The sequence below is a fragment of the Pan paniscus genome, chromosome 20, assembly GCF_029289425.2.
Source record: "Pan paniscus chromosome 20, NHGRI_mPanPan1-v2.0_pri, whole genome shotgun sequence".
Classification (NCBI taxonomy): domain Eukaryota; kingdom Metazoa; phylum Chordata; class Mammalia; order Primates; family Hominidae; genus Pan; species Pan paniscus.
Genome location: NC_073269.2, coordinates 11,816,574 through 11,842,220, shown reverse-complemented (window position 1 = coordinate 11,842,220; position 25,647 = coordinate 11,816,574). Strand labels below are relative to the sequence as shown.

At 47.9% G+C, this 25,647-nt stretch overlaps 1 protein-coding gene across 2 annotated transcripts in view; it reads left to right on the top strand.

Annotated features, from left to right (window-relative positions):
- INSR (insulin receptor) overlaps nt 1–25,647 on the top strand; it is a 184,803-nt gene that overhangs the window by 115,518 nt on the left and 43,638 nt on the right. For both annotated transcript variants that reach the window (XM_034945359.3, XM_034945358.3), the window contains exons 4-9: nt 5,434–5,582; nt 7,735–7,879; nt 9,428–9,642; nt 12,073–12,199; nt 13,766–14,016; nt 16,952–17,119. In XM_034945359.3, coding sequence (XP_034801250.1) covers nt 5,434–5,582; nt 7,735–7,879; nt 9,428–9,642; nt 12,073–12,199; nt 13,766–14,016; nt 16,952–17,119 — 1,055 coding nt within the window. The remainder of the gene's footprint in view (nt 1–5,433; nt 5,583–7,734; nt 7,880–9,427; nt 9,643–12,072; nt 12,200–13,765; nt 14,017–16,951; nt 17,120–25,647) is intronic.

Here is a 25,647-nt window from a genome sequence, read left to right as displayed (position 1 = left end):
TAGTGGCTTAAAACACTCCTTTAGGAGCTCTGATGATTTTATGTGTTGACTGAAGGTTTGTCTGGCCTGGGCCTGTTTAGCTACGGCTGATGGTTTAGGGGAGCCTCTTGTGTCTTTGATGGTCAGTGGGGGTCTCTCTCCATAAGTCTCTTACCCCAGCAGCCAGGAAGGGCAGACCTCAATGTTCAAGTGCTTTTCAAGCCTCAGCTTGTATCACGTTTGCAAATATTCCATTGGCCAAAGCAAGCCATATGGCCAAGCCCAGATTCAACAGGTGGGAACATAGACTCCACTTCTTGGTGGGAGAGGCTGCAAAGAACTCATGGTCATTTATAATTTCCCACTGGGAAAGCATATTATCTGCTTTGTTCACTCATGTATACCGGCAGCTGAGAACGGGGGTTGGCCAAGGGCCAGATAGTAAATATTTTCAGCTCTCAGGGCCATATGGTCTCTGTTGGAGCTACTTAACTCTGCCTTTGCAGCGTGAAAGCAGGGTTAGACGATATACTAACCAATAAATGTGGCCATATTCCAATAGGATATTATTTGCAAAAACAGGTGGCCTACTGGATTTGGCTCCCAGCCCACTGTTTGCCAACTCCAGGCTTAGAGCATTGCCTGCCACATAATAAGAATAGAGGCAATAAAAGAAGTCAAACATTTGGTCAGTGTTTTGTTTCTGCCTCAGCTGTTCTGCCACTACCTGGGTGTACTGCGACACCGTTCTGACACCACCCGCCTCCAAAGTTAGCATCAGACGCCACAAGTTTAAGGCTCAGCCCTCCATGAGATTTCCCTTGCTTCAGACACTGGCAGCATCTTGGGGATCCCCCAGCCACCCACACTTCTGACTAACTGGCTCTAAATTGGGGGATTCCCACAAACTGTTTGGGTTTCATAATTTACTAGAAGGAACTCACAGAATGAAAATAAACCTGGCCAGGTGTGGTGGCTCATGCCTGTAATCCCAGCACTTTGGGAGGCCATGGTGGGAGGCTCACTTGAGCCCAGAGGTTCGAGACCAGCCTGGATAACATAGTGAGATCCCATCTCTACAAAAATTTAAAAACATTAGCCAGGTGAGGGGGTGCATGCCTGTAGTCCCAGGTACTTGGGGGGCTTAAGCAGGAGGATCGCTTGAGCCCAGGAGTTCGAGGCTGCAGTGAGCTAAGATTGTGCCAGTGCACCCCAGCCTGGGTGGCAGAGCAAGATCTTGTCTCAAATTTAAAAACCCTGCTATACAATTACAGTTTTATTATAAAGGATACACATACGGCAAGATCTGGGAGCGTTCTAGATGCAGAATTTCCATATTGCCTCCTCGTGGCAACAGCATGTATCACCCTCTTGACATACTGGTGTGTCCACCAGCTGGGAAGTACTACTGAGCTTCAGCGTCCAGAGTTTTTGTTTGTTTGTTTGTTTGTTTTAAGACGGAGTCTCACTCTGTCACCCAGGCTGGAGTGCAGTGGCTCAATCTCAGCTCACTGCAACCTCCACATCCCAGGTTCAAACAATTCTCCTGCCTCAGCCCCCCAAGTAGCTAGGACTACAGGCATGCATCACCACGCACGGCTAATTTTTGTATTTTTAGTAGAGATGGGGTTTCACCGTGTTGGCCAGGCTGGTCTCGAACTCCTGACCTCGTGATTCACCTGCCTCAGCCTCCCAAAGTGCTAGGATTACAGGCGTGAGGCACTGCACCCGGCCCAGTATCCAGAGTTTTAATTGGAGTCTCATTCCTTAGGCGTGATTGATTGAAATCATTGACCATGTGATTGAACACTGCCATTTCCAGCCCCCTCCTCTCCCTGGAGGTCCTAAAAGCCCCAACCCTCCGATCACAGGGTTGTTCTTTCTGGTGACCCCCCCCACCCTCATGTTATCTAGGCCCCCCCCCCACAAGTCACCCCGACATTCCTAACACTCCTAACAAAAGCATTCCTGTGACTCAGAAAGTTCCAAGGGTTTTTGAAGCTCTGTGCCAAGAACCGGGATGAAGACCAGATACATACTTTATGATCCTACAGTCACAAAAATCATTCTGAAGAGTTGAATACCCAGGAGTGTGAGAACAACAGCAGCAGCAACAAGGATGCCACCAATAAAAAAATGACCCTTGTAGCAACGGATAAAATTGTGTTCTGTGTGCGAAGTGCTTTTGTGGTATGCTTCATTGAGTTCCTCATCACAAGCTGTGGCGTTGGTGGTGTTATTTTCAGATGAAGAAATGGAGACTGTAACAGTTGGGAATCTTGTGGTTTCATGCACCAGAAGCCCAACTCAAATTGGCTTAACTGGCTGGGCACGGTGGCTCACACCTGTAATCCCAGCACTTTGGGAGGCCGAGGCGGGTGGATCACCTGAGGTTGGGAGTTCGAGACCAGCCTGACCAAAATGGAGAAACCCTGTTTCTACTAAAAAAAAAAAAAAAAAAAAAAAAAATACAAAATTAGATGGGGCATGGTGGTGCATGCCTGTAATCCCAGCTACTCGGGAGGCTGAGGCAGGAGAATCACTTGAACCTGGGAGGCGGAGGTTGCAGTGAGCTGAGATCGTGCCATTGTACTCCAGCCTGGGCAACAAGAGTGAGACTCCATCTTAAAAAAAACAAAAACAAAAACAAAACAGAAAAACCATTGACTTAACCAAGATTAAAGGAGTTTGTTGGTACCCATAACCAAAAAGTTCAGGGAGTTGGTTCAGGTATAGCTGTATCAAGAAGCTTAAGCGATGTACCTGATCAGTCTCCTTCATCTTTATTTTCCTCTTTGTTGGTTTTGTTTTCAGGCAGCTTCTCCCTCACCCTTCACCCCATGCTAGCAAGATGGCAAAACCCTTAGATACTCCAGAAGGAAGACAATTTCCCCTTCCAGCATGTTCTAGCAAAACCCTCACTGCACTGACTTAAGTTCTGTACCCACCACCTCTGAGCTCCCACAGGAATAGAAGGTGGTGCTCAGCTTGGCTTGGATCTTGTGCCCATCCTGGATCTAGAAGGGCTTTGGCAACCAAGAACTGATCTCAGAGACCCCGTGTTGGGGAGGACTGGTTCCCAAAGGACTCCTGGGGGCTGTGAATTTGATGGCATCAGGCTGCAGGCTGGCAAAACCAAAGGCTGCCCAAGTCACTTGCCATTAAACATGGGGTCATGTTACAGCCGTAGTTGCATCACATCCCACACAGAACAGCAAATGTCCTGTCTCCTTGGAGTAGCAGGTTGAATTCTGCCATGTTGGGGTAACTGTCAGTTCTGCCACATCAGGCCCATCATCTCAAGGTAACGGCACATTCTTATTACCACATGCATTAGTCCATTTCTGCACTGCTATAAAGAATACATGGAACTGGGTAATTTATAAAGAAAAGAGGCTTAATTGGCTGACAGTTCTGCAGGCTGTACGGGAAGCATAGCAGCTTCTGCTTCTGGGGAGACCTCAGGAAACTTACAATCGTGGCGGAAAGCAAAGGGGAGGTAGGCACATCTTACATGACTGAAGGAAGAGAGAAAGGGGGAAGGTGCTACATAGTTTTGTTTGTTTGTTTTGAGACAGATTCTCACTCTGTCACCCAGGCTGGGCTGCAGTGGCACAATCTCAGCTCACTGCAGCCTCCACCTCCTGAGTTCAAGCAATTCTCATGCCTCAGCCTCCCCAGTAGCTGGGATTACAGGTGGGCACCACCACACCTGGTTAATTTTTGTATTTTTAGTAGAGATGGGGTTTCACCATGTTGGCCAGGCTGGTCTCGAACTCCTGGCCTAAAGTGATCCGCTCGCCTTGGCCTCCCAAAGTGCCGGAATTACAGGCATGAGCCACCATGCCCGGCTGGTGCTACATACTTTTAAACAACCAGATCTCGTGAGAACTCACTCACTACACACTGCCAAGGGGTGCTAAACCATTCATGAGAACTCCGCCCACCATGATCCAGTCATCTCCCACCAGGCCCCACCTCCCACATTGGGGATTACAATTTGACATGAGATTTGGGTGGGGACACAGATCCAAAACATATCGCCACGATAATGCTATGAGTCCCATTGCTGTCATGCACAGGGTAGATCATGGTCCTGCCTCCATGGGATATGGTGTGAATCCCATCACTGTGGGGTCCAGCAGGAGTCCTGTCCCATCACTTTGGGGTAAAATATGAGTCTTGTCACTTTGGGGTAAAAGCAAGAAGACCTGCAACCATAGGTTAATGGCATAATTCTCTCACTTAAGGCAGTGGTTCTTTTCTGGGGACAATCTGGCATCCTCCCTCCCCAGGGGACTTTTGGCAATGTTGGGAGACTTTTTTTTTTTTTTTTTTTTTTTGAGATGGAGTCTGACTGTGTCTCCCAGCTGGAGTGCAGTGGTGCTATCTCGGCTCACTGCAACCTCTGCCTCCCAGGTTCAAGCGATTCTCCTACCTCAGCCTCCTGAGTAGCTGAGATTACAGGCATCTGCCACCACACCCAGCTAATTTTTGTATTTTTAGTAGAGACAGGGTTTCACCATGTTGGCCAGGCTGGTCTTGAACTCCTGACCTCAGGTGATCTGCCCGCCTCAGACTCCCAAAGTGCTGGGATTACAGGCATGAGCCACTTTGCCTGGCCTGGAGGACATTTTTAATTGCCACAACTTGTGGGAGGGATGCTACTGGCAGCTCGTGAGTGGAGCCTAGGGATGCTGCTCAATATCCTCCAATACACAGGATGCCACCCCCACTACCACAGTGGAGAATTACTTGGCCCCAAATGTGAACAATGCTGAGGTCAGAAGACCTTGCCGTAGCATGATGGACTTATGCCATCACTTGAGACCCTGCATAGTGTGCTGTCTTCCCAGGCTGATCTTGAACTCCCAGGCTCAAGCAACCCTCCCTCCTTGGCCTCTCAAAGTGCAGGAATGACAGGCAGGAGCCACCACGCCCAGCTCCAGAATCTACATTTTTAACAATCAAGCGATATGTCCCATTGCAGATCGGCAGACTGTTTTCAGAAATATCATCTCAGGCAGAAAGGGCCGGGTGCAGTGGCTCACACCTGTAATCCCAGCACTTTGGGAGGCCGAGGCAGGTGGATCACTTGAGGTCAGGAGTTTGAGACCAGCCTGGCCAACATGGTAAAACCCCGTCTCTACTCAAAAATACAAAAATTAGCCAGGCACGGTGGCGGGCACCTATAATCCCAGCTACTGTGGAGGCTGAGGCAGGAGAATCTCTTGAACCCAGAAGGCAGAGGTTGCAGTGAGCTGAGATCGCACCACTGCACTCCAGCCTGGGCAACAGAGCGAGACTCTGTCACACAAACACACACACACACAAAGAAATATCATATCAGGCAGAAAGATGCCTGAGATGTCTGAAGGACCTTGGATACCCTGACCCCTCTCTCTCTCTCTCTCTCTCTCTTTCTCTTTCTCTCTCTCTCTGCTCCATCCTTAGCTTGCTGTGCACCCCATGCCTGGGTCCCTGTCCCAAGGTGTGCCACCTCCTAGAAGGCGAGAAGACCATCGACTCGGTGACGTCTGCCCAGGAGCTCCGAGGATGCACCGTCATCAACGGGAGTCTGATCATCAACATTCGAGGAGGCAGTGAGTGTCTCTGTGTGGGCGTCGGGGGTGCCTGTTGGGCTCCATGTCCCTCTGAGCTGTGAGCGGGGAAGAAAAGCAGTGCAGACCCTGCTGCGTGCTCCTACAGCACTTTTAGGATGGTCATTCAGTGGCTCCCCCATGCATAGAACCATGCTGGGAGTCTGCCTCAAAACCTGAAATGAACAGCTCAGTCTTGGCCTTACTAACCTTGAGATTCTCATTTTCTACGTTGGGAGTTGGGGCATCAGGAATCTGCATTTACATTTATTTTTATTTTTATTTTCAGAGATGGGGTCTTGCTCCATTGCCCAGGCTGGAGTACAGTGGGGCAACTCTAGCTCACTGTAGCCTCAAACTCTTGGGCTCATGCAGTCCTCCTACCTCAGCCTCCCAAGTAGCTGGGAGTACAGGCAGGTGTCACTGTGCCTGGCTAATTTTTTTTTTTTTTTCCCAGGGCCAGGTTCTCACTATGTTGCCCAGGCTGGTCTCAAACTCCTGGGCTCGAGCAATCTTCCTGCCTCAGCCTCTCAAAGTGCAGGGATTACAGGCACGAGCCACCCCACCTGGCTTTGGAATCGTCGTTTTTAACAATCAGGCAATATGCCCTATTGCAGAACTGCAGGCTGTGTTTTCAGAAATAAATCTCAGGGCTGGGTGCAGTGGCTCATGCCTGTAATCCCAACAGTCTGGGAGGCCGAGGCGGGTGGATCACTTGAGGTCAGAAGTTTAAGACCAGCCTGGCCAACATGGTGAAACCCTGTCTCTACTAAAAATACAAAAAAATTAGCCAGGCTTGGTGGTGCGTGCCTGTAATCCTAGCTACGCAGGAGGCTGAGGCAGGAGAATCGTTTGAACTCAGGAAGTGGAGGTTGCAATGAGCTGGGATCGCGCCACTGCACTCCAGCCTGGGCGACAGAGTGAGACTCCATCTCAAAAAAAAAAAAAAAAAAAAAAAAAAGCCAGGCGCTGTGGCTCATGCCTGTAATCCCAGCACTTTGGGAGGCTGAGGTGGGCGGATCACTTGAGGTCAGAAGTTTGAGACCAGCCAACATGGTGAAACCTTGTCTCTCCTAAAAATACAAAAATTAGCTGGGCATGGTGGCACATGCCTGTAGTCCTAGCTACTTGGGAGGCTGAGGCAGGAGAATCACTTGTACCTGGGAGGCAGAGGTTGCAGTGAGCCGAGATCACACCACTGCACTCCAGCCTGGGCCATAGACCAAGACTCCATTTCAAAAAAAAAGAAAAGAAATACCATGTCAGGCAAAAAGGCATTCCTTTGTTTATTTCTTTAGCGAACATGTACTGAATACTCACAGTGAGTAAGGGAAAGTCCTTACCTTGATGGATTTTTGCGCATAAGTAAATCGACAGATATTGTAAGGTCAGGTTGTGGTCTGTGCTGTGAAGGGAAGTGCAGCAGGGTATTAGGTGGAATGGAAATGGGCAACTTTTCCCTATAAAGGGCTCTTTCATGAATATATTCAGCCTGGCAGGCCGGGCAGTCTCTGCCATAACCACTCAACTCTGCCATTGTAATATGAAAACAGCCATAGACCCATGTCAGCTAGCAGGCATGGCTTTGTTCCAATAAAACTTTATTTACAAAACAGGTAGAATTTGGCCGGTGGGCTGTCATTTGTCAACCTCTAAAATGGAGACTAAAAGGGGTTGCTATTTTTTTTTTTTTTTTTTTTTTTGTAGTTTTAGTAGAGACAGGGTTTCACCATGTTGGCCAGGGTGGTCTTGAACTCCTGACCTCAAGTGATCCACCTGCCTCGCCCTCCCAAGGTGCTGGTATTACAGGTGTGAGCCACCAGCACCAAGCTGGGGGTTGCTATTTTAGAGAAGTCTCTGGTTCTCTGTTGTGGGAAAGGAGGGTTTGAGATGATGATGGAACAAGCCAAGAAGATATATGGTGGAATAATATTCTGAGCAACAGACGCAGCCAGTGCCAAGGTCCTGGGGCAGAAGTATGCTTGACCCATTTAAGGAATGCTAAGGACTTCAAATTGTGTTCTAAGCATGATGAGTTTTGACCTGGGTATGTCCAGTCATTTGCAGCCTGAGGGTTATCTTCTCACCATGGAGAATCATGAGAAGATTGAAATATGTCTATAGAAACCCACTGGATATTCTCTCCTTTCCTTAGACAATCTGGCAGCTGAGCTAGAAGCCAACCTCGGCCTCATTGAAGAAATTTCAGGGTATCTAAAAATCCGCCGATCCTACGCTCTGGTGTCACTTTCCTTCTTCCGGAAGTTACGTCTGATTCGAGGAGAGACCTTGGAAATCGGGTACGTGGGCCTGATTGTGTGTATGGCCTGAGTGCTAACTAGGAAGTTCGTGTATTAGAAAAACTTAAGGATTTTTTCGGCCAGGTGTGGTGGCTGATGCCTGTAATCCCAGCATTTTAGGAGGCCAACGTGGGCGAATCACTTGAGGCGGGGAGTTCAAGACCAGCCTGGCCAACATGGTGAAACCCTGTCTCTACTAAAAGTACAAAAATTAGCCAGGTGTGATAGTGCATGCCTGTAATCCCAGCTACTTGGGAGGCTGAGGCAGGAGAATAGCTTGAACCTGGGAGGCAGAGGTTGCAGTGAGCCAAGATCACACTACTGCACTCCAGCCTGGGTGACAGAGTGAGACTCTGTCCAAAAAAAAAAAAAGAAAAGAAAAGGAAAAACTTAAGGATTTTTTAAAAATCAAATTAAAACAAATTAAAAAACAAATAAAAAACAAATAAAAGTATATCTGGCAAAACCTCGGGAAAAAAGAACTTGGAATGTGCCTAAAGGTCCATCCAGCCAAAAATTGTAAAAGTTTTTTTATAGTCATTCTTGAGAAACAAAAGTGGGAGCAGCCCAACCTTGGTGCCCATCCTCCAAGGGTACAGGCTGGAATTTTTGCTAAATTTGCTGTTTGGGCTGCATTGTGAGTAGAGTTTAGCATGCATAAAATGAACATTCCCTCTTAGTCCCAATTGTCCATCCTAATTTCTGGGATGGACTCCATCTCAGTATATTCCAGTATATTCCAACCTTCTCCTTGAGGTCCTAGAAACTCTATTAGCAAAACAGCAGAAACTCAAACTAGCTAGATCAAGATTGACTCATAGGCAGGAGGTCTGTGGAAGACCCAGATTCTTTCCATCTTTGTGCTCCTCATGGTCACAAGATGGCTGCCTCAGCCCCAGCCTCACATCTGTAGAACAGACAGCAAATGGGGAAAGGGACAAAAGGACATGTTAATCAACATGAGCTGGTAAGTGACTTGAGAAGGTGGTCTAAACAATATAGTTTAGACTATATTATCTGTACTCCAGCCTAGGCACCAGAGTGAGAATCCATCTCAATAAAAAACAAACAAACAAACAAAAACCTTCAATGGCTCCTTTCTCCTTATTAAGGATAGCCACATGTTCTTGGTCTTGGTCTGGCATGCAATATACTAGAGGGTCTGGTCCATTGCAACTACAGCTATTTCCTGTCACCTATTGGCCAAAACAGGCTACTTTGCTCTTCCCTGAACTCAGCTTAGGTGCCTCTGTGTTATCAGTATTTCCCCTATTTGCAGAAATTGGTTTCTGCAAAACCTATTCCTCAGTCCATCACAGACTCACCACCCCTCTTCAAGACTGAGCTGAGCCTCCTTCCTGGCCATGAAATCTTCCTCAACTTCCTCTGTTATCCACATTCAACAAATATGTGTTGAGTATGTGCCAAGCAAGTGGAGAGGATTAGGCATGTAGCACTGAACAAGATCAACTCCGAGCATGGCCACACCATCTTGGAGTTGTAGAAGACCAGCCGTTGAATGACTAGATGTGTGTGTTATTTCCATAGGAACTACTCCTTCTATGCCTTGGACAACCAGAACCTAAGGCAGCTCTGGGATTGGAGCAAACACAACCTCACCATCACTCAGGGGAAACTCTTTTTCCACTATAACCCCAAACTCTGCTTGTCAGAAATCCACAAGATGGAAGAAGTTTCAGGAACCAAGGGGCGCCAGGAGAGAAACGACATTGCCCTGAAGACCAATGGGGACCAGGCATCCTGTAAGTCACTGGTCCCCAACCTTTTTGGCACGAGGGACCGGTTTAGTGGAAGATGGTTTTTCCATGGACTGGTGGTGGGTGGGGATGGTTTCAGCATGATTCAAGTGCGTTACATTTACTATGCACTTTATTCCTATTATGATTACATTGTAATATATAATGAAAGAATTGTACAACTCACCATCATGTAGAATCAATGGGAACCCTGAGCTTGTGTTCCTGCAACTAGATGGTCCCAGCTGGGGGTGATGGGAGACAGTGACAGATCATCAGGCATTAGATTTTCATAAGGAGTGTGCAGTCTAGATACCTCATGTACACAGTTCACAATAGGGTTCACGCCCCTGTGAGAATCTAATGCCGCCGCTAATCTGACAGGAGGCAGAACTCAGGTGGTCATGCAAGCGATGGGGAGTGACTGTAAATACAGATGAAGCTTCACTTGCTCACCCATCACTCACCTCCTGCTGTACAGCCCTGTTCGTAACAGGCCATGGATAAGTACTGGTCTGTGGCCCAGGGGCTGGGGACCCCTGCTGTAAGTGGTCCACAAACCAGATAATGTGGCTGTCCTCTCTCATCCGTCACAGTCACCCCCAGGGGGTATTACTTCCCTCTAACAACTCACTGTGTGATAGGCTTTCTTACTGAGGGCAGATTCTGCACATTTATTAATATCATCACTATGCTTACTGTGCCATATAGTACCGGATACGGGATGAAGTCATACAAGCACTGAATGAATGGATGAATGAATGATGGATGAATGGATGACACCTTCTTAGATGTGTATCAGGCTGATGCTGAAGACTTCAAAGTTGAGTAAAATACCTATGTCAGTCTGCATCTCCTGGGAAGTGACTGCCAAGTTGAAGTTAGGAGTACAGAAAATGTATTGAGGGTAATATTCATAAAATATGAAACAGAGGAAGAGCTTCTTTTTTTGGGGGGGACAGAGTCTTGCTCTGTCACCCAGGGCTGGAGTGCAGTGGTGTGATCTTGGCTCACTGCAACCTCCTCCTCCTGGGTTCAGGTAATTCTCTCGCCTCAGCCTCCAGAGTAGCTGGGATTACAGGCACATGCCACCAAACCCGGCTAATTTTTTTTTTTGTATTTTTAGTAGAGACAGGGTTTTGCCATGTTGGCCAGGGTGGTCTTGAACTCCTGACCTCAGGTGATCCTCCCGCCTCGGCCTCCCAAAGTGCTGAGATTACAGGTGTGAGCCACCACGCTCAGCCCTGAAGAGCCTTTTGACAATAGCGTGTGTCTGACCTCTGTGAACAGAGAGCGGGAAGGAGGGAGGACAGGGCTGGGAGAGTCTCAGATGGTGATGCATCCCTGAGTCTTGGCCAAACCCAGAAAGAGATCAAGGCCACGGTTGTCTGCAGGGAAGTTCTGCATTGCAAAGGGACGGCCAGGCATCTACCAAGCTCAGTCATAGGTGGGGGCTGTCCAGGGAGAGTCAGGTTTTGGCTGGAATGCTACAGCAGGTTCTGCAGTTTCTGCAGCTGCAGGCTGCCTGCTGACTGCACTTCCCTGACAGATTCTAAACAGTGAGCTGCCAAGGGCTTCTGAGACACCTTCATGGGGAGTTAGTTACTTATGTCAAAATGTAGTGCAAAGCCTGGGCATGGTGGCTCACGCCTGGAATCCCAGCACTCTGGGAGGCCGAGGCGGGCAGATCACTTGAGGTCAGGAGTTCGAGACCAGCCTGGCCAATGTGGTGAAACCCCATCTCTACTAAAAAAAAAAATACAAAAACTAGCTGGACGTGGTGGTGGGTGCCTGTAATCCCAGCTACTTGAGAGGCTGAGGCATGAGAATTGCTTAAACCTGGTAGGTGGACTGCACTCCAGCCTTGGTGACAGAGCAAGACTGTCTCAAAAAAAATGTAGTGCAAGGAGAGAGAGCGAGGTTGGGGTGAGGTTTAGGAGAGGGTTTGTTTTCTAGGCAGAGAGAATTACTTAGATGCGTCTCTCCAATGTCTAATGATCTGCAGGCTCCCTAAACTCACTTGGCATGGGTTTATTTGCCCTGGAGTTGCACCTCCTTCCAGGTCAGTCTTACAAGTCCATGTGCGAGACAACGTTGTGTCAGGACAAACATCACCCTTGGAAATCCCTTCCTCCAATAACTATTGGCCGGTTGTCCTTCTTGCGCGGGTACAGACTGCGCTTATTCAGTTGACTGTCTGGCTGAGTCAAGTCATTGGCTTACGTGAGTGTGAGTGGCCAAGTTGCAAAACTGGCTCTTACCTTTGAATCTTCCCCCATTCATACTCAGCCAGGCACATGGGGAGGAGACCCTTAAGGGAATAGCAGCCTCACCTCTGCCTTCTCACGGTCCCTCCAGGAAGTGTGGGGTTCCCAGGCTTTGGTCTGAAACTACACTGAAATAGCTCATTTTTGCCTTTTGTTTTAACTTTTCCAGGTGAAAATGAGTTACTTAAATTTTCTTACATTCGGACATCTTTTGACAAGATCTTGCTGAGATGGGAGCCGTACTGGCCCCCCGACTTCCGAGACCTCTTGGGGTTCATGCTGTTCTACAAAGAGGCGTAAGTAGAAGAGTTAGAGAGACGCCGCGGAGGCGAGGGCTGGCTGGCTCTGTGCTTGCTACGTTTGTGCTCCAATCTGCCCCTCTTGGGTTCCTGTCTATCTCCCTCCTCCTCCTGGAATAAATATCTTAGGTTCCTTTTTACAATCTCACCAGTCGATGGCATGCAAAGTCAATAGTGTCTGCTTTTATCAAATGCCTAAAATGGAAGCAGACAGCTTTCCCGTAGAAGCCCGGACTGGCCAGTTTCCTGGGGCAATATTCCATTTTGCCTTGCCTGTGTATGTCTCATCAGACATCTTTGGTAGTCAGGAGCTCAGTCTACTAAGTGGATGTTATGAAATGTATTGCTTATCTATTTTTCTTTTTTATCCCCAATTTTTTTTCTTTTTTTTTGAGACAGAGTCTTGTTCTGTTGCCCAGGGTACAGTGCAGTGGCACGATCTTTGTTCACTGCAACCTCTGACTCCCGGGTTCAAGCGGTTCTCCTGCCTCAGTCTCTTGAGTAGCTGAGATTATGGGCATACACCATCACACGTAGCTAATTTGTGTATTTTTGATAGAGACGGGTTTTGCCATGTTGGCCAGGCTGGTCTCAAACTCCTGACCTCAGGTGATCCGCCCACCTTGGCCTCCCAAAGTGCTGGGATTACAGGTGTGAGCCACCGCACCTGACCAGTAGTAATATTAATAATAGTTCTAGCCCTCAAGATTTACCTTGTGCCTTGCTGAGCACTTACACACAGTCTAATCTTATCAGTAACTTGTGAGGGAGCTCCTGCTATTACTATTATTACAGATTGAATATCCCTAATCTGAAAATCTGAAATTTATAATGCTCCAAAATCCAAAGCTTTTTGAGGGCCGACTTGATACTCAAAGGAGATGCTTATTGGAGCATTTCAGATTTCAGATTTTTAGATTAGAGATACTGAACCAGTACAATGCAAATTAACTAGTAAAATGTAAATATTTCAAAACCCCAAAATATCCAAAATCCAAAACACTTCTGGTCCCAAGCATTTATTTATTTATTTATTTATTTATGTTTTTGAAACAGAGTCTCCCTTTGTCGCCCAGGCTGGAGTGCAGTGGTGCAATCTCAGCTGATGCTACCTCTGCCTCCCGGGTTCAAGCAATTCTCCTGCCTCAGCCTCCTGAATAGCTGGGATTACAAGCATCTGCCACCATGCCCGGATAATTTTTGTATTTTTAGTAGAGACGGGGTTTCACCATGTTGGCCAGGCTGGTCTCGAACTCCTGACTTCTGGTGATCCGCCATTCTCGGCCTCCCAAAGTGCTGGGATTACAGGCATGAGCCACTGCACTTGGCCAAGTCTCAAGTATTTTGAATAAGGGATGCCCAAGCTGTGTTTTTTCACTGAGATGTCAGGGTTGACAGTTCCTTTCTCTTTGGCTGTTCCCGAGTTATTTTTTCTTGCGGCATTAGATTGTTGGGTGAGTAACATGTGACCCTATGGGATGTAACTTCCCAGGCCTCATCGGCACGGCACTCAGTGTGACGGTCTTGTAAGGGTAACTGCCTTCTGCTGTTTTGTCTTGAAAGCCCTTATCAAAATGTGACGGAGTTCGACGGGCAGGATGCATGTGGTTCCAACAGTTGGACGGTGGTAGACATTGACCCACCCCTGAGGTCCAACGACCCCAAATCACAGAACCACCCAGGGTGGCTGATGCGGGGTCTGAAGCCCTGGACCCAGTATGCCATCTTCGTGAAGACCCTGGTCACCTTTTCGGATGAACGCCGGACCTATGGGGCCAAGAGTGACATCATTTATGTCCAGACAGATGCCACCAGTGAGTGTGTCTTGGGAATGTGAATTCGTATGTGAATCAGACCTCTTGCTTTTAACAGGCTGATGCAGTGAGGTTGTATAAAATGCTCCTTGATACGGTTATTGGCTTTTTTTTTTTTTTTTAAGACAGGGTCTTACTTTGTCACCCAGGCTGGAGTGCAGTGCAGTGGCGTGATCATGGCTCACTGCAGCCTCAAACTCCTGGGCTCAAGCAATCCTCCTGCCTCAGCCTCCTAAGTAGAAGGAACTACCAGAGTATACCACCATGTGTGGCTTTTTTTTTTTTTTTTCTTTGAGATGAAGTCTCACTCTGTCACCCGGACTGGAGTGCAATGGCATGATCTCGGCTCACTGCAACCTCCGCCTCCCAGGTTCAAGTAATTCTCCCACCTCAGCCTCCTGAGTAGCTGGGACTACAGGCATGCACCACTACACCCAGCTAATTTTTGTATTTCTTGTAGAGACAGAACGTTGCTGTGTTACCCAGGCTGGTCTTGAACCCCTGGCCTCAAGTGATCCTCCTGCCTCGGCCTCCCAAAGTCCTGGGATTAGAAGTGTGAGCCACCTTGCCCAGTCAGTTATTGGCTTTTAAAGGAGCTGGGTATTGAGGCTTATAGTTTCAGACGAGGCAGTAGCAACAAGCCACTTGATGGGAATATTTATATTTTTCATCCTATTATGAAAAATTGTCAAATATTCACAACACAGAACAAAAACCCCATAGTTAGCCGCCTCCCAGCTTCAGCCTTTGGTCATTTTTGTTTCATCTCGACGCCTCTTCCCTCTTCCCACTTGTTACTTCTTTTTGTTTTGTTGTTTGTTTTGGCCTGGAGTATTTCACAGCAATTTAATTATGTTTGTTTGTTTGAGATGGAGTCTCACTCTGTCACCCAGGCTGGAGTGCAGTGGTGCCATCTGGACTCACTGCAACCTCCACCTCCCAGGTTCAAGTGATTCTCCTGCCTCAGCCTCCCAAGTTGCTGGGATTACAGCACACTTGGCTAATTTTTGTTTTGTTTTGTTTTGTTTTTTGAGACAGAGTCTCACTCTGTCACCCAGGCTGGAGTGCAGTGGTGTGATCTCAGCTCACTGTAACCTCCCCGTCCCGGTTCAAGTGATTCTCCTGCCTCAGCCTCCCAAGTAGCTGCAACTACAGGCGTGCCACCACGCCCAGCTAATTTTTGTATTTTTAGTAGAGATGGGATTTCACCATGTTGGCCAGGATGGTCTCAATCTCTTGACCTGCAATCTGCCCACCTTGGCCTCCCAAAGTGCTGGGATTACAGGCATGAGCCACCATGCCAGCCTTTTTTTTTTTTTTTTTTTTGAGATGGAGTTTCGCTCTTGTTGCCCAGGCTGGAGTGCAATGGCCCTATCTCAGCTCACTGCAACCTCTGCCTCCCGGGTTCAAGCGATTCTCCTGCCTCAGCCTCCCGAGTAACTGGGATTACATGCATGCACCACCACGATTGGCGAAATTTTTTTTTTTTTTTTTTGTAGAGACAAGGTTTCTGCAAGTTGGTCAGGCTGGTCTCAAACTCCGAGTCTCAGGTGATCCGCCCGCCTCGGCTTCCCAAAGTGCTGGGATTACAGGCGTGAGCCACCGCGCCCAGCCATTTTTGTATTTTTAATAGAGACGGGGCTTCACCATGTTGGCCAGGCTGCTCTGGAACTCCTGACCTCAAATGATCCGCCCACCTTGGCCTCCCAAAGTGCTGGGATTACAGGCATGAGCCACTGGGTCCGGCCTAATTATATTTTTGTAAAACCGAAGTGCTTCTCTTATAGCAGTAGTTCCCAAAGGAGGTTAACTGCTCTTCCAGGGAACAGCTGCCAATCAATGTCTGGAGACATTTTTGGTTGTTACAGCTGTGGAGATGAAACCACTGGCATTTCGTGGGTGGAAGCCAGAGAGGCTGTTCCATATCCTGCAACACACAGGATGCACCCTCCTTCATGACAAAGAATTATCCAGCCCTAAAAGCCAATAGTACTAAGGGTGAGAAACCCCGCCCTGTAGGCTCAAATTCAAGCTTTTTTTTTTTTTTTTAACGGAGTTTCACTCTTGTCTCTCAGGCTGGAGTTCAATGGCGCATTCTCAGCTCACTGCAACCTCTGCCCAGGTTCAAGATTCTCCTGCCTCAGCCTCCCAGGAAGCTGAGATTACAGGCGCCCACCACCATGTCCAGCTAATTTTTTTTTTTTTTTTTTAGTAGAGATAGGGTTTCACCATGTTGGCCAGGTGTAGTCTCGAACTCCTGATCTCAGGTGATTCAGATGATTCACCCACCTCGGCCTTCTAAAGTGCTGGGATTACAGGCATGAGCCACTGTGCCTGGCCTCGAATTCAAACTTTATAAATCAACCCTATCTTCTTCAGTTAATCCCCGCTCATTCATCCTGTATCTTTTAGTGACACCAAAAGACTTACAGTTTCCAGAAACTTCTAGCCCCCAGGTGTTTGGACTCCCTCCCCATCCCCAGCTCCCTCGGCCACCTCCGTTACTTTGGGTTTTTTGGGTTTTGTTTGGTTGGTTGGTGGTGGTTTTTTTTTTCTTTTTGTTTTGTTTTGTTTTGAGACGGACTCTTGCTCTGTCACCCAGGCTGGAGTGCAGTGGCGCAATCTCGGCTCACGGCAAGCTCCGCCTCCCAGGTTCACGCCATTCTCCTGCCTCAGCCTCCCGAGTAGCTGGGACTACAGGCGCCTGCCACCACGCCCGGCTAATTTTTTGTATTTTTAGTAGAGACGGGGTTTCACTGTGTTAACCAGGATGGTCTCGATCTCCTGACCTCGTGATCCGCCTGCCTTGGCCGCCCAAAGTGCTGGGATGGGTGCCCTCATGATGTCTTTAACTTGTGTGTCCCCTGCCATCCTCCCACCATCTTTCTTTGCACACTGTTTCTCATGATGGACCCATTTCCTTTCTCCCTGGCAGACCCCTCCGTGCCCCTGGATCCAATCTCAGTGTCTAACTCATCATCCCAGATTATTTTGAAGTGGAAACCCCCCTCCGACCCCAATGGCAACATCACCCACTACCTGGTTTTCTGGGAGAGGCAGGCGGAAGACAGTGAGCTGTTCGAACTGGATTATTGCCTCAAAGGTAAGTGCGGGCAGCTGTGCTAGGATCGGTGGGGTTTGCACACGTGTGTCTGATGCACTTTGCTTCACCTCTAGGGAAGCAGCTATCTCTTCCCGTGTCTCAGTGTCAGAAGGCACACACACACACACTCCATTCTATCTCATATGAAAACACACATACATGTTTTTATCTATTTATTTATTTATTTTATTTTTTATTTATTTACTTTTTTGAGATGGAGTTTCGCTCTTGTTGCCCAGGCTGGAGTGCAATGGTGTGACCTTGGCTCATCGCAACCTCCACCTCTCGGGTTCAAGTGATTCTCCTGCATCAGCCTCCCGAGTAGCTGGGATTACAGGCATGCGCCACCACGCCTGGCTAATTTGGTATTTTTAGTAGGGACGGGGTTTCTCCATGTTGGTCAGCCTGGTCTCAAACTCCCGACCTCAGGTGACCTCAGGTGATCCACCCACCTCGGCCTCCCAAAGTGCTGGGATTACAGGCATGAGCCACCACACCCGGCCTATTTTTTTTTTTTTTTTGAGACAGGGTCTTACTCTGTTGCCCAGGCTGGAGTGTAGTGGCATGATCTCTGCTCACTGCAACCTCCACCTCCCAGGCTCAAGCAATCCTCCTGCCTCAGCTTCATGAGTTGCTGGAACACCACAATTGTCTGCAGGTGTGCACCAGCATGCCCAGGTAATTTTTTTTTTTTTTTTTTTTTTTTGAGACAGGGTCTCACTCTGTCACCCAGGCTGGAGTGCAGTGGCATGATCTCGGCTCATTGCAACTTCTGCCTCCCAGGCGCAAGCGATTCTCCTGCCTCAGGCTCCTGAGTAGCTGGGACTACAGGCGCCTGCCACCACACCCGGCTAATTTTTTGTATTTTTTAGTAGAGACGGGGTTTCACCATGTTGGCCAGGCTGGTCTTGAACTCCTGACCTCAAATGATCCACCTGCCTCGGCCTCCCAAAGTGCTGTGATTACAGGCATGAGCCACCACGCCTGGCCCTGGCTAATTTTTAAACTTCTTTTTGTAGAGATGGAGTCTCCTTATATTGCCCAGGCTGGTCTCAAACTCCTGGCTTCAAGCAATTCACCCCCCTCAGCCTCCCAAAGCGCTGGGATTACAGGCGTGAGCCACTATGACCGGCTCATACATACACATTTTTAAACATCGTAACACAAGCACGCACTGAAGACTTGTGTCAAAACCAGATTTTTCCCATGTCTTGGCACCATTTCCCTCTGGGATTTTCTCCTCTTGTCTCTCCTTCTTTTTCCCTCCCTGCCTTCCTTGTTCTCTTCATCCCTCCTCACACTGATGGGGATGCAGCTGTGTTAACCCACGCAAGACTTCCGTGCAAAGCTAGAAACACAACTAATGGTTATTGACAAAGTCAGGGAAGGATTTTGGCCCCACTGAGATCCTTTAGTTGTAAGGATCGAAGGCAGCAAGAATCGGTTATCTCATATCCCCCACCCCATACTTTCAATTAAAAATGTCTGCCAGGCTTGGCGCTCATGCCTGTAATCCCAGCACATTGGGAGGCCAAGGTGGGAGGATCACTGGAGGCCAGGAGTTTGAGACCAGCCTGGGCAACATAGCAAGATCCCATCTCTACAAAAATTTTAAAAAATGGTGGTGTACACCTGTAGTCCCAGTTACTTGGGAGGCCCATGCGGGAGGATCTCTTGAGCCCAGGAGTTCAAGTCTGCAGTGAGCTATGATTATTCCAATGCACTCCAGCCTGGGTGACAGAGCAAGACCCTGTCTCTATATATATAAAAAAAATTATACAAAATAAAAAAATGGCATTAAGTGCATTCACAATGTTGTGCAATCATTTTATTGTATAAAAATTATATTTATAAATAAAATTTATAATATAAATAATTATATAAATAAATAATTTTATTATAAAACTTAATGACAAATTTTTCTTAATCTTGTTTACTTAATGAACCTCCATCCATCTGAAGGAAAATGGAATAATATTTAAAGTCTCAAACTAGTGTGTATACATTAGTTTAAAATTACTATTATTATTATTTTCTTTTTTTTTTTTTTTTGACACGGAGTCTCACTCCATCACCCAGGCTGGAGCGCAGTGGCTTGATCTTGGCTCACTGCAACCTCCACCTGCTGGGTTCAAGCGATTCTTGTGCCTTAGCCTCCTGAATAGCTGGGATTACAGGTGCTGCCACTACACCGGCTAATTTTTGTATTTTTAGTAGAGACGGGGTTTCACCATGTTGGCCAGGGTGGTCTTGAATTCCTGACCTCAAATGATCCACCCGCCTCAGCCTCCCAAAGTGCTGGGATTACAGGCGTGAGCCACCGCACCCGGCCTAAAATTATTTTAACATTGGGTTTTTTAAAAACCCACCAAACTGGAGAAGCATCTGTCACTTTTTTCTTTTTCTTTTTCTTCTTCTTTTTTAAGATGGGGTCTCACTCTGTTGTCCAGGCTGGAGTGCAATGGCACAATCATAGCTCGCTGCAGGCTTGAACTCCTGGGCTCAAACGATCTTCCCGCCTCAGCCTCCTGAGTAGCTGGACTACACAGGACTACAGGCCTGAGACACTATACCCGGCTAATTATTTAAAATAATTTTTTAGGCCGGGCACGGTGGCTCATGCCTGTAATCCCAGCACTTTGGGAGGCCGAGGCGGGTGGATCACCAGGGGTCAGGAGTTTGAGACCACCCTGGCCAATATGGCAAAACCCCGTCTCTACTCAAAATACAAAAATTAGCCAGGCGTGGGCCTGTAATCCCAGCTACTCAGGAGGCTGAGGCAGAAGAATCGCTTGAACCCGGGAGGTGGAGGTTGCAATGAGCCGAGATTGCACCATTGCACTCCAGCCTGGGTAACAAAAGCGAAACTCCATCTAAGAAAAAAAAATAATAATAATAATAATAATTTTTTAGAGGTGGGGATCTTGATATGTTGCCCAGGGTGGTCTCGAACTCCTGACCACAAGTGATCCTCCTGCCTCAGCCTCCCAAAGTGCTGGTATTACAGGCCTGAGCCACTGCGCTGGGCCCATTTCCTTCTTTAGTTTTGTGCGTCTTGATGTATTTTTCTTGAGATATTTTCTGTTAGTGATATCCTCGGTCCATGACCCTGGAGGAGAAGGCCAGGGGGCCGCTGGTGAGGTGTGGCTGAGGCCGGGAGCTCAACATTTGCTCTTGGCTCTGGCCCTGACCTGCTGAAGGGCTTTGGCTAAGTTCCCAAGCAAGTCACCGTCTGCCTCCTTTTTGGGAGAAGGGGCGGGAGGACAGATGATCTCTGGGAGCTGTCCCAGCTCTAAGCTCATATGCTATATGTATGTGTGTGACATCATCCCCGCCTGAGCCGAGGGTTGCAAACGTGATTTATCTGCTCTGATGCTTTATATAACTCCAGGGCGAGTCCAGTCATCAGCTCCGCTGTAAGCTGTTGGCCCTGTATTCAAGTAACCAGAACCACCCGTGAGAGCTGCCACCAGCAATGTCACTCAAAGCTTCCTTTTCTTTTTTTTAAATTCCGAAAGCCTAAATCTGTAATTACCAAGGGACCATTTAAACATGGTTTTATTTGTAATTGTCACAAAGTTAATATCATTAAAAGGAAACTCACTAAGGACAAATTCTGTGTGTTTTCACTCCTAGGAGGTGCCTAGAGTCCTCAGATTCATAGAGACAGAAAGTAGAATGGGGAGTGCCAGGGACTGCAGAGGGGACGGGTTGAGGACAGAGTTTCAGTTTGGGAAGATGAGAAAGTTCCGGAGATGATGGTGGTGATGATTGCACAACATTGTGAATGCACTTAATACCACAGAACTGCACATTTAAAATGGTTGAGATTTACCGGGCACAGTGGCTCACGCCTGTAATCCCAGCACACTGGGAGGCCGAGGTGGGGTGGATCACTTTGAGGCCAGGAGTTCGAGACCAGCCTGGGCAACATGGTGAAACCCCGTCTCTACTAAAAATACAAAAATTAGCTGGGTGTGGTGGTGGATGCCTGTAATCCCAGCTACTCAGGAGGCTGAGGCAGGAGAATCGCTTGAATCTGGGAGGCGGAGGTTGCAGTGAGCCGAGATCATGCCATTGCACTCCAGCCTGGCAACAGAGCAAGACTCCGCCAAAAACAAAACAAAACAAAACAAAAAAACAAAAATTGAGATGGTAAATTGGTAAATTTTATGTGATGTTTATTTTTCCACAATTTAAAACACACACACACACAAATAAATAAGCTTACAAACCCTTCCTGTTAATATCACTAGTGTATATGTTGTTATCACGGTAAAATATACATCACATACAATTTATTATTATAACCATGTTTAAGAGCACAGTTGAGCTGCATTGAGTGCATTGCCGTGGTTGTGCGGCCATTACCACCATCATCTCCAGAACTTTCTCATCTTCTCAAACTGAAACTCTGTCCCCATGAAACACTCACTCCCCTTCTTCTTCCCCCAACCCCAGCACCCACCATCCTCCTGTCTCTGTGAATCTGATTCTAGAGACTTCATTATGCTTCATTTTTCTTCTCTTTTCTTTTTTTTTTTTTTTTTTTGAGACAGAGTCTCGCTCTGTCACCCAGGCTGGAATGCAGTGGCGTGATCTCGGCTCACTGCAAGCTCCACCTCCCGGGTTCACGCCATTCTCCTGCGTCAGCCTCCCGAGTAGCTGGGACTACAGGCGCCCGCCACCACACCCGGCTAATTTTTTGTATTTTTTAGTAGAGACGGGGTTTCACCGTGTTAGCCAGGATGGTCTCGATCTCCTGACCTCGTGATCCGCCCACCTTGGCCTCCCAACGTGCTGGGATTACAGGCGTGAGTCACCGCGCCTGGCCCATTATGCTTCATTTTTCTAATCTCAGAAAAACCACAGTGTACCATGTTTCATGCAGTGGATTCTAGGAAGAGGTAGCAGGTATCAGGAATGATACCTGTGCCTGAACAAATATCCCTTCCTCTCCAAATAATAATAATAATAATAATAATAATAATAATAATAATAATACCAGGAGCTTCCCTTATTCAGGCAGTTCTACATTTTTTTTTCCATCTGTAATGCTGTAACTAGCTCCCATCAGAGTTAACCCAGGCAGGTTATTCTATGTCTATTTATAAACTTAAGAAGTATTTTCCAGTCTCTCATAGGCTTTTAAAGCTGTGTAAATACTTGGGTTTCCGAGTGGATACTCACCATTCACAGGAGGGTACTTGATACACGATTTAGAGCTTATTGTCTATCCTCGAGGCATTAAGGGGAGGAGAGAAAATGGAATTTCCTTTGCTCAGCAGTCACCAGGCACCAAGCAGGGTGGCAGCAGGGGAGGTGACTCTCCAGGGACTGTTGCAGATTTTGCTTGTAAAGAGCTGTGTCCGTCCATCTTAGTGGCTGTACCAGAGGCGTAACTGTGCTTGCACCATGGTTCACAAGAACCCTGGGATTTGACTTCAGGGCTTAAGACATGACCAGCTGCGGTACTTAAGTATTGTAGGCTGGGTGCGATGGCTCATGCCTGTAATCCCAGCACTTTGGGAGGCCAAGGCGGGCAGATCGTTCGAGCTCAGGAGTTTGAGATCAGCCTGGCCAACACAGCAAAACTCTGTCTCTACCAAAAAAAAAAAAAAAAAATACAAAAATTGGCTGGGCGCAGTGGCTCATGCCTGTAATCCCAGCACTTTGGGAGGCCAAGGCGAGTGGATCACCTGAGGTCGGGAGTTCAAGACCAGCCTGGCCAACATGGCAAAACCCCGTCTCTAATAAAAATACAAAAAAAAAAAAAAATGCCAGGCGCGGTGGCTCAAGCCTGTAATCCCAGCACTTTGGGAGGCTGAGGTGGGTGGACCACCTGAGGTCAGGAGTTCAGACCAGCCTGGCCAATATGGCCAAACCCCGTCTCTATTAAAAATACAAAATTAGCCGGGCATGGTGGTGCATGCCTGTAGTCCCAGCTACTTGGGAGGCTGAGGCAGGAGAATGGTGTGAACCTGGGAGGCAGAGCTTGCAGTGAGCCGAGATAGTGCCACTGCAGTCCGGCCTGGGCGACAAGAGCGAGACTCCATCCCCCCCCAAAAAAACAAAAAACAAACAAAAAACAAACAAACAAACAAAAAATTAGCCAGGTGTGATGGTGCATGCCTGTAATCCCAGTTACGCGGAGTGGAGCTGAGACAGGAGAATCGCTTGAACCCAGGAGGCAGAGGTTGCAGTGAGCCAAGATTGCGCCACTGCACTGCAGCCTGGGCGACAGAGCAAGACCCCATCTCAAAAAAAAAAAAAAAAAAAAGAGAGAGAGAAATAGTATTGTATTTCGTATTTTTAGGACTGCTACCTTTATAAGCTACTGGTGTTCTTCTTCATTTATTAATTTTTAAATTCCCTTTTCTATGCATGTTTGAAAAGTTCCTTCCTCTATCTCCTCTCATGCCTTTAGGTCAGGGTTTCTCTACCTTGGTGTTTTTTCTGTCTGGCGTTGGATCATTCTCTGGGGTGGGACTGTCCTGAGCACTTCAGGGTGCTAAGCAGCATCCCTGGTCTCCACCCATTCCACGCTCCAGGAGGACGCCCCAGCCAGGTCCTGACACCTAAAAATATCTCCAGATGTTGCCCGATGTCCCTAGTAGGAGACAAAATCACCCCCTGGGTGAGAACCATTCACTGATCAAGTCTGATTTCTGGACTCATGAATGGACCCCTTAGAATTCCATGTGGAGGCCCAGTGTGGTGACTCAGGCCTGTAATTCCAGCACTTTGGGAGGCCAAGGTGGGCAGATCACATGAGGTCAGGAGTTCCAGACCAGCCTGGCCAACATGATGAAACTCTGTCTCTGCTAAAAATACAAAACATTAGCCAGGGTGGTGGCAGGCGCCTGTAATCCCAGCTACTTGAGAGGCTGAGGCAGGAGACTCACTTGAATCCAGGAGGCGGAGGCTGCAGTGAGCCAAGATCACGCCACTGCACTCCAGCCTGGGCGACAGAGCAAGACTGTCTCAAAAAAAAAAAAAAAAAAAAAAAAAAAAAAAGAATTCCATATGGAATTCTACTCTGCCCTCCCATCTTATTTGTGTGGTTGATTAATTGATTGATTGATTCCTTCATGCAGCTGTGACCTGGCTCCTTCTCCTCCTCCTTCTTCTTTCTTTTTCTTCTTCTTCAACATGATTTCACTCTGTTGCCCAGGCTGGAGTGCAGTGGCCCCATCTCAGCTCACTGCAGCCTCGACTTCCCAGGCTCAAGCGATCCTCCTACCTCAGCCTCCTGAGTAGCTGGGATTACAGGCGCACACCACCATGCCTGGCTAATTTTTGTATTGTTTGGTAGAGACGGAGTTTCATCTTGTTGGCCAGGCTCATCTTGAACTCCTGGGCTCAAGTGATCCTTCCCCCTTAGCCTCCCAAAGTTCTGGTATTACAGGCAAGAGCCACTGTACCTGGCCCACTTTATCTTTTTCTAACCCCATTCTCTCTCTCACCCGCTTCTAGCTACATTGGTTTCCAGAGATTTTTTTTTTTTTTTTTTTGAGAGATGGAATGCTTCCTCTGTCACCCAGGCTGGAGTGCAGTGGCGCGATCTTGGCTCACTGCAACCTCCGCCTCCTAGGTTCAAGTGATTCTCCTGCCTCAGCCTCCCAAGTAGCTGGGACTACAGGCATGTGCCACCACGTGCAGCTGATTTTTGGATTTTTTAGTAGAGACAGCGTTTCACTATATGTTGGCCAGGCTGGTCTCGAACTCCTGACCTCAAGTGATCCTCCCGCCTCGGCCTCCCAAAGTGCTGGGATTACAGGAGAGGGCCACCACGCCTGGCCAGACATTTTTTAATGTGCCAAGAAAATTCCTGTCCTGGGGCCTTTCCGCTGGGTTTCTGCTATGTCTGAATTGCTTTACACCACGATATGTGGATGGTGCTTTCCTTTGCTGAATTCAGGATGTCTCAGTGGTGACTTTCTTTGAGACCCCTTCATGAAAATGGCACCCCCAGACACCCACTGTTCTTTTACCCCAACATTTGACCTGTGACTGTGTATTTATGAGTTTATTGTAGACTGTAAGTCCATTGAAGACAGAAGCATTGTCTGGTTACCTTATAATCTTCAGTCCTGTGATTATGGTGTCGGGCAGTTGTTGCCTTTTTTTGAGACAGAGTCTCGCTGTTGTCGCCTAGGCTGGAGTGCAATGGTTCGATCTCGGCTCACTGCAACCTCTGCTTCCCGGGTTCAAACGATCCTCCTGCCTCAGCCTCCTGAGTAGCTGGGATTACAGGCACCCACCACCATGCCCGGCTACTTTTGTATTTTTAGTAGAGATGGGGTTTCACCATGTTGGCTAGGATGGTCCGGACCTCCTGATCTCAGGTGATCTGCCTGCCTCGGCCTCCCAAAGTGCTGGGATTACAGGAGTGAGCCACCATGCCCGGCCACCTGGCAGTTTCTATTAGGTTGGTACAAAAGTAATTGTGGGCCGGGCGCAGTGGCTCACGCCTGTAATCCCAGCACTTTGGGAGGCCAAGGCGGGCAGATCACGAGGTCAGGAGA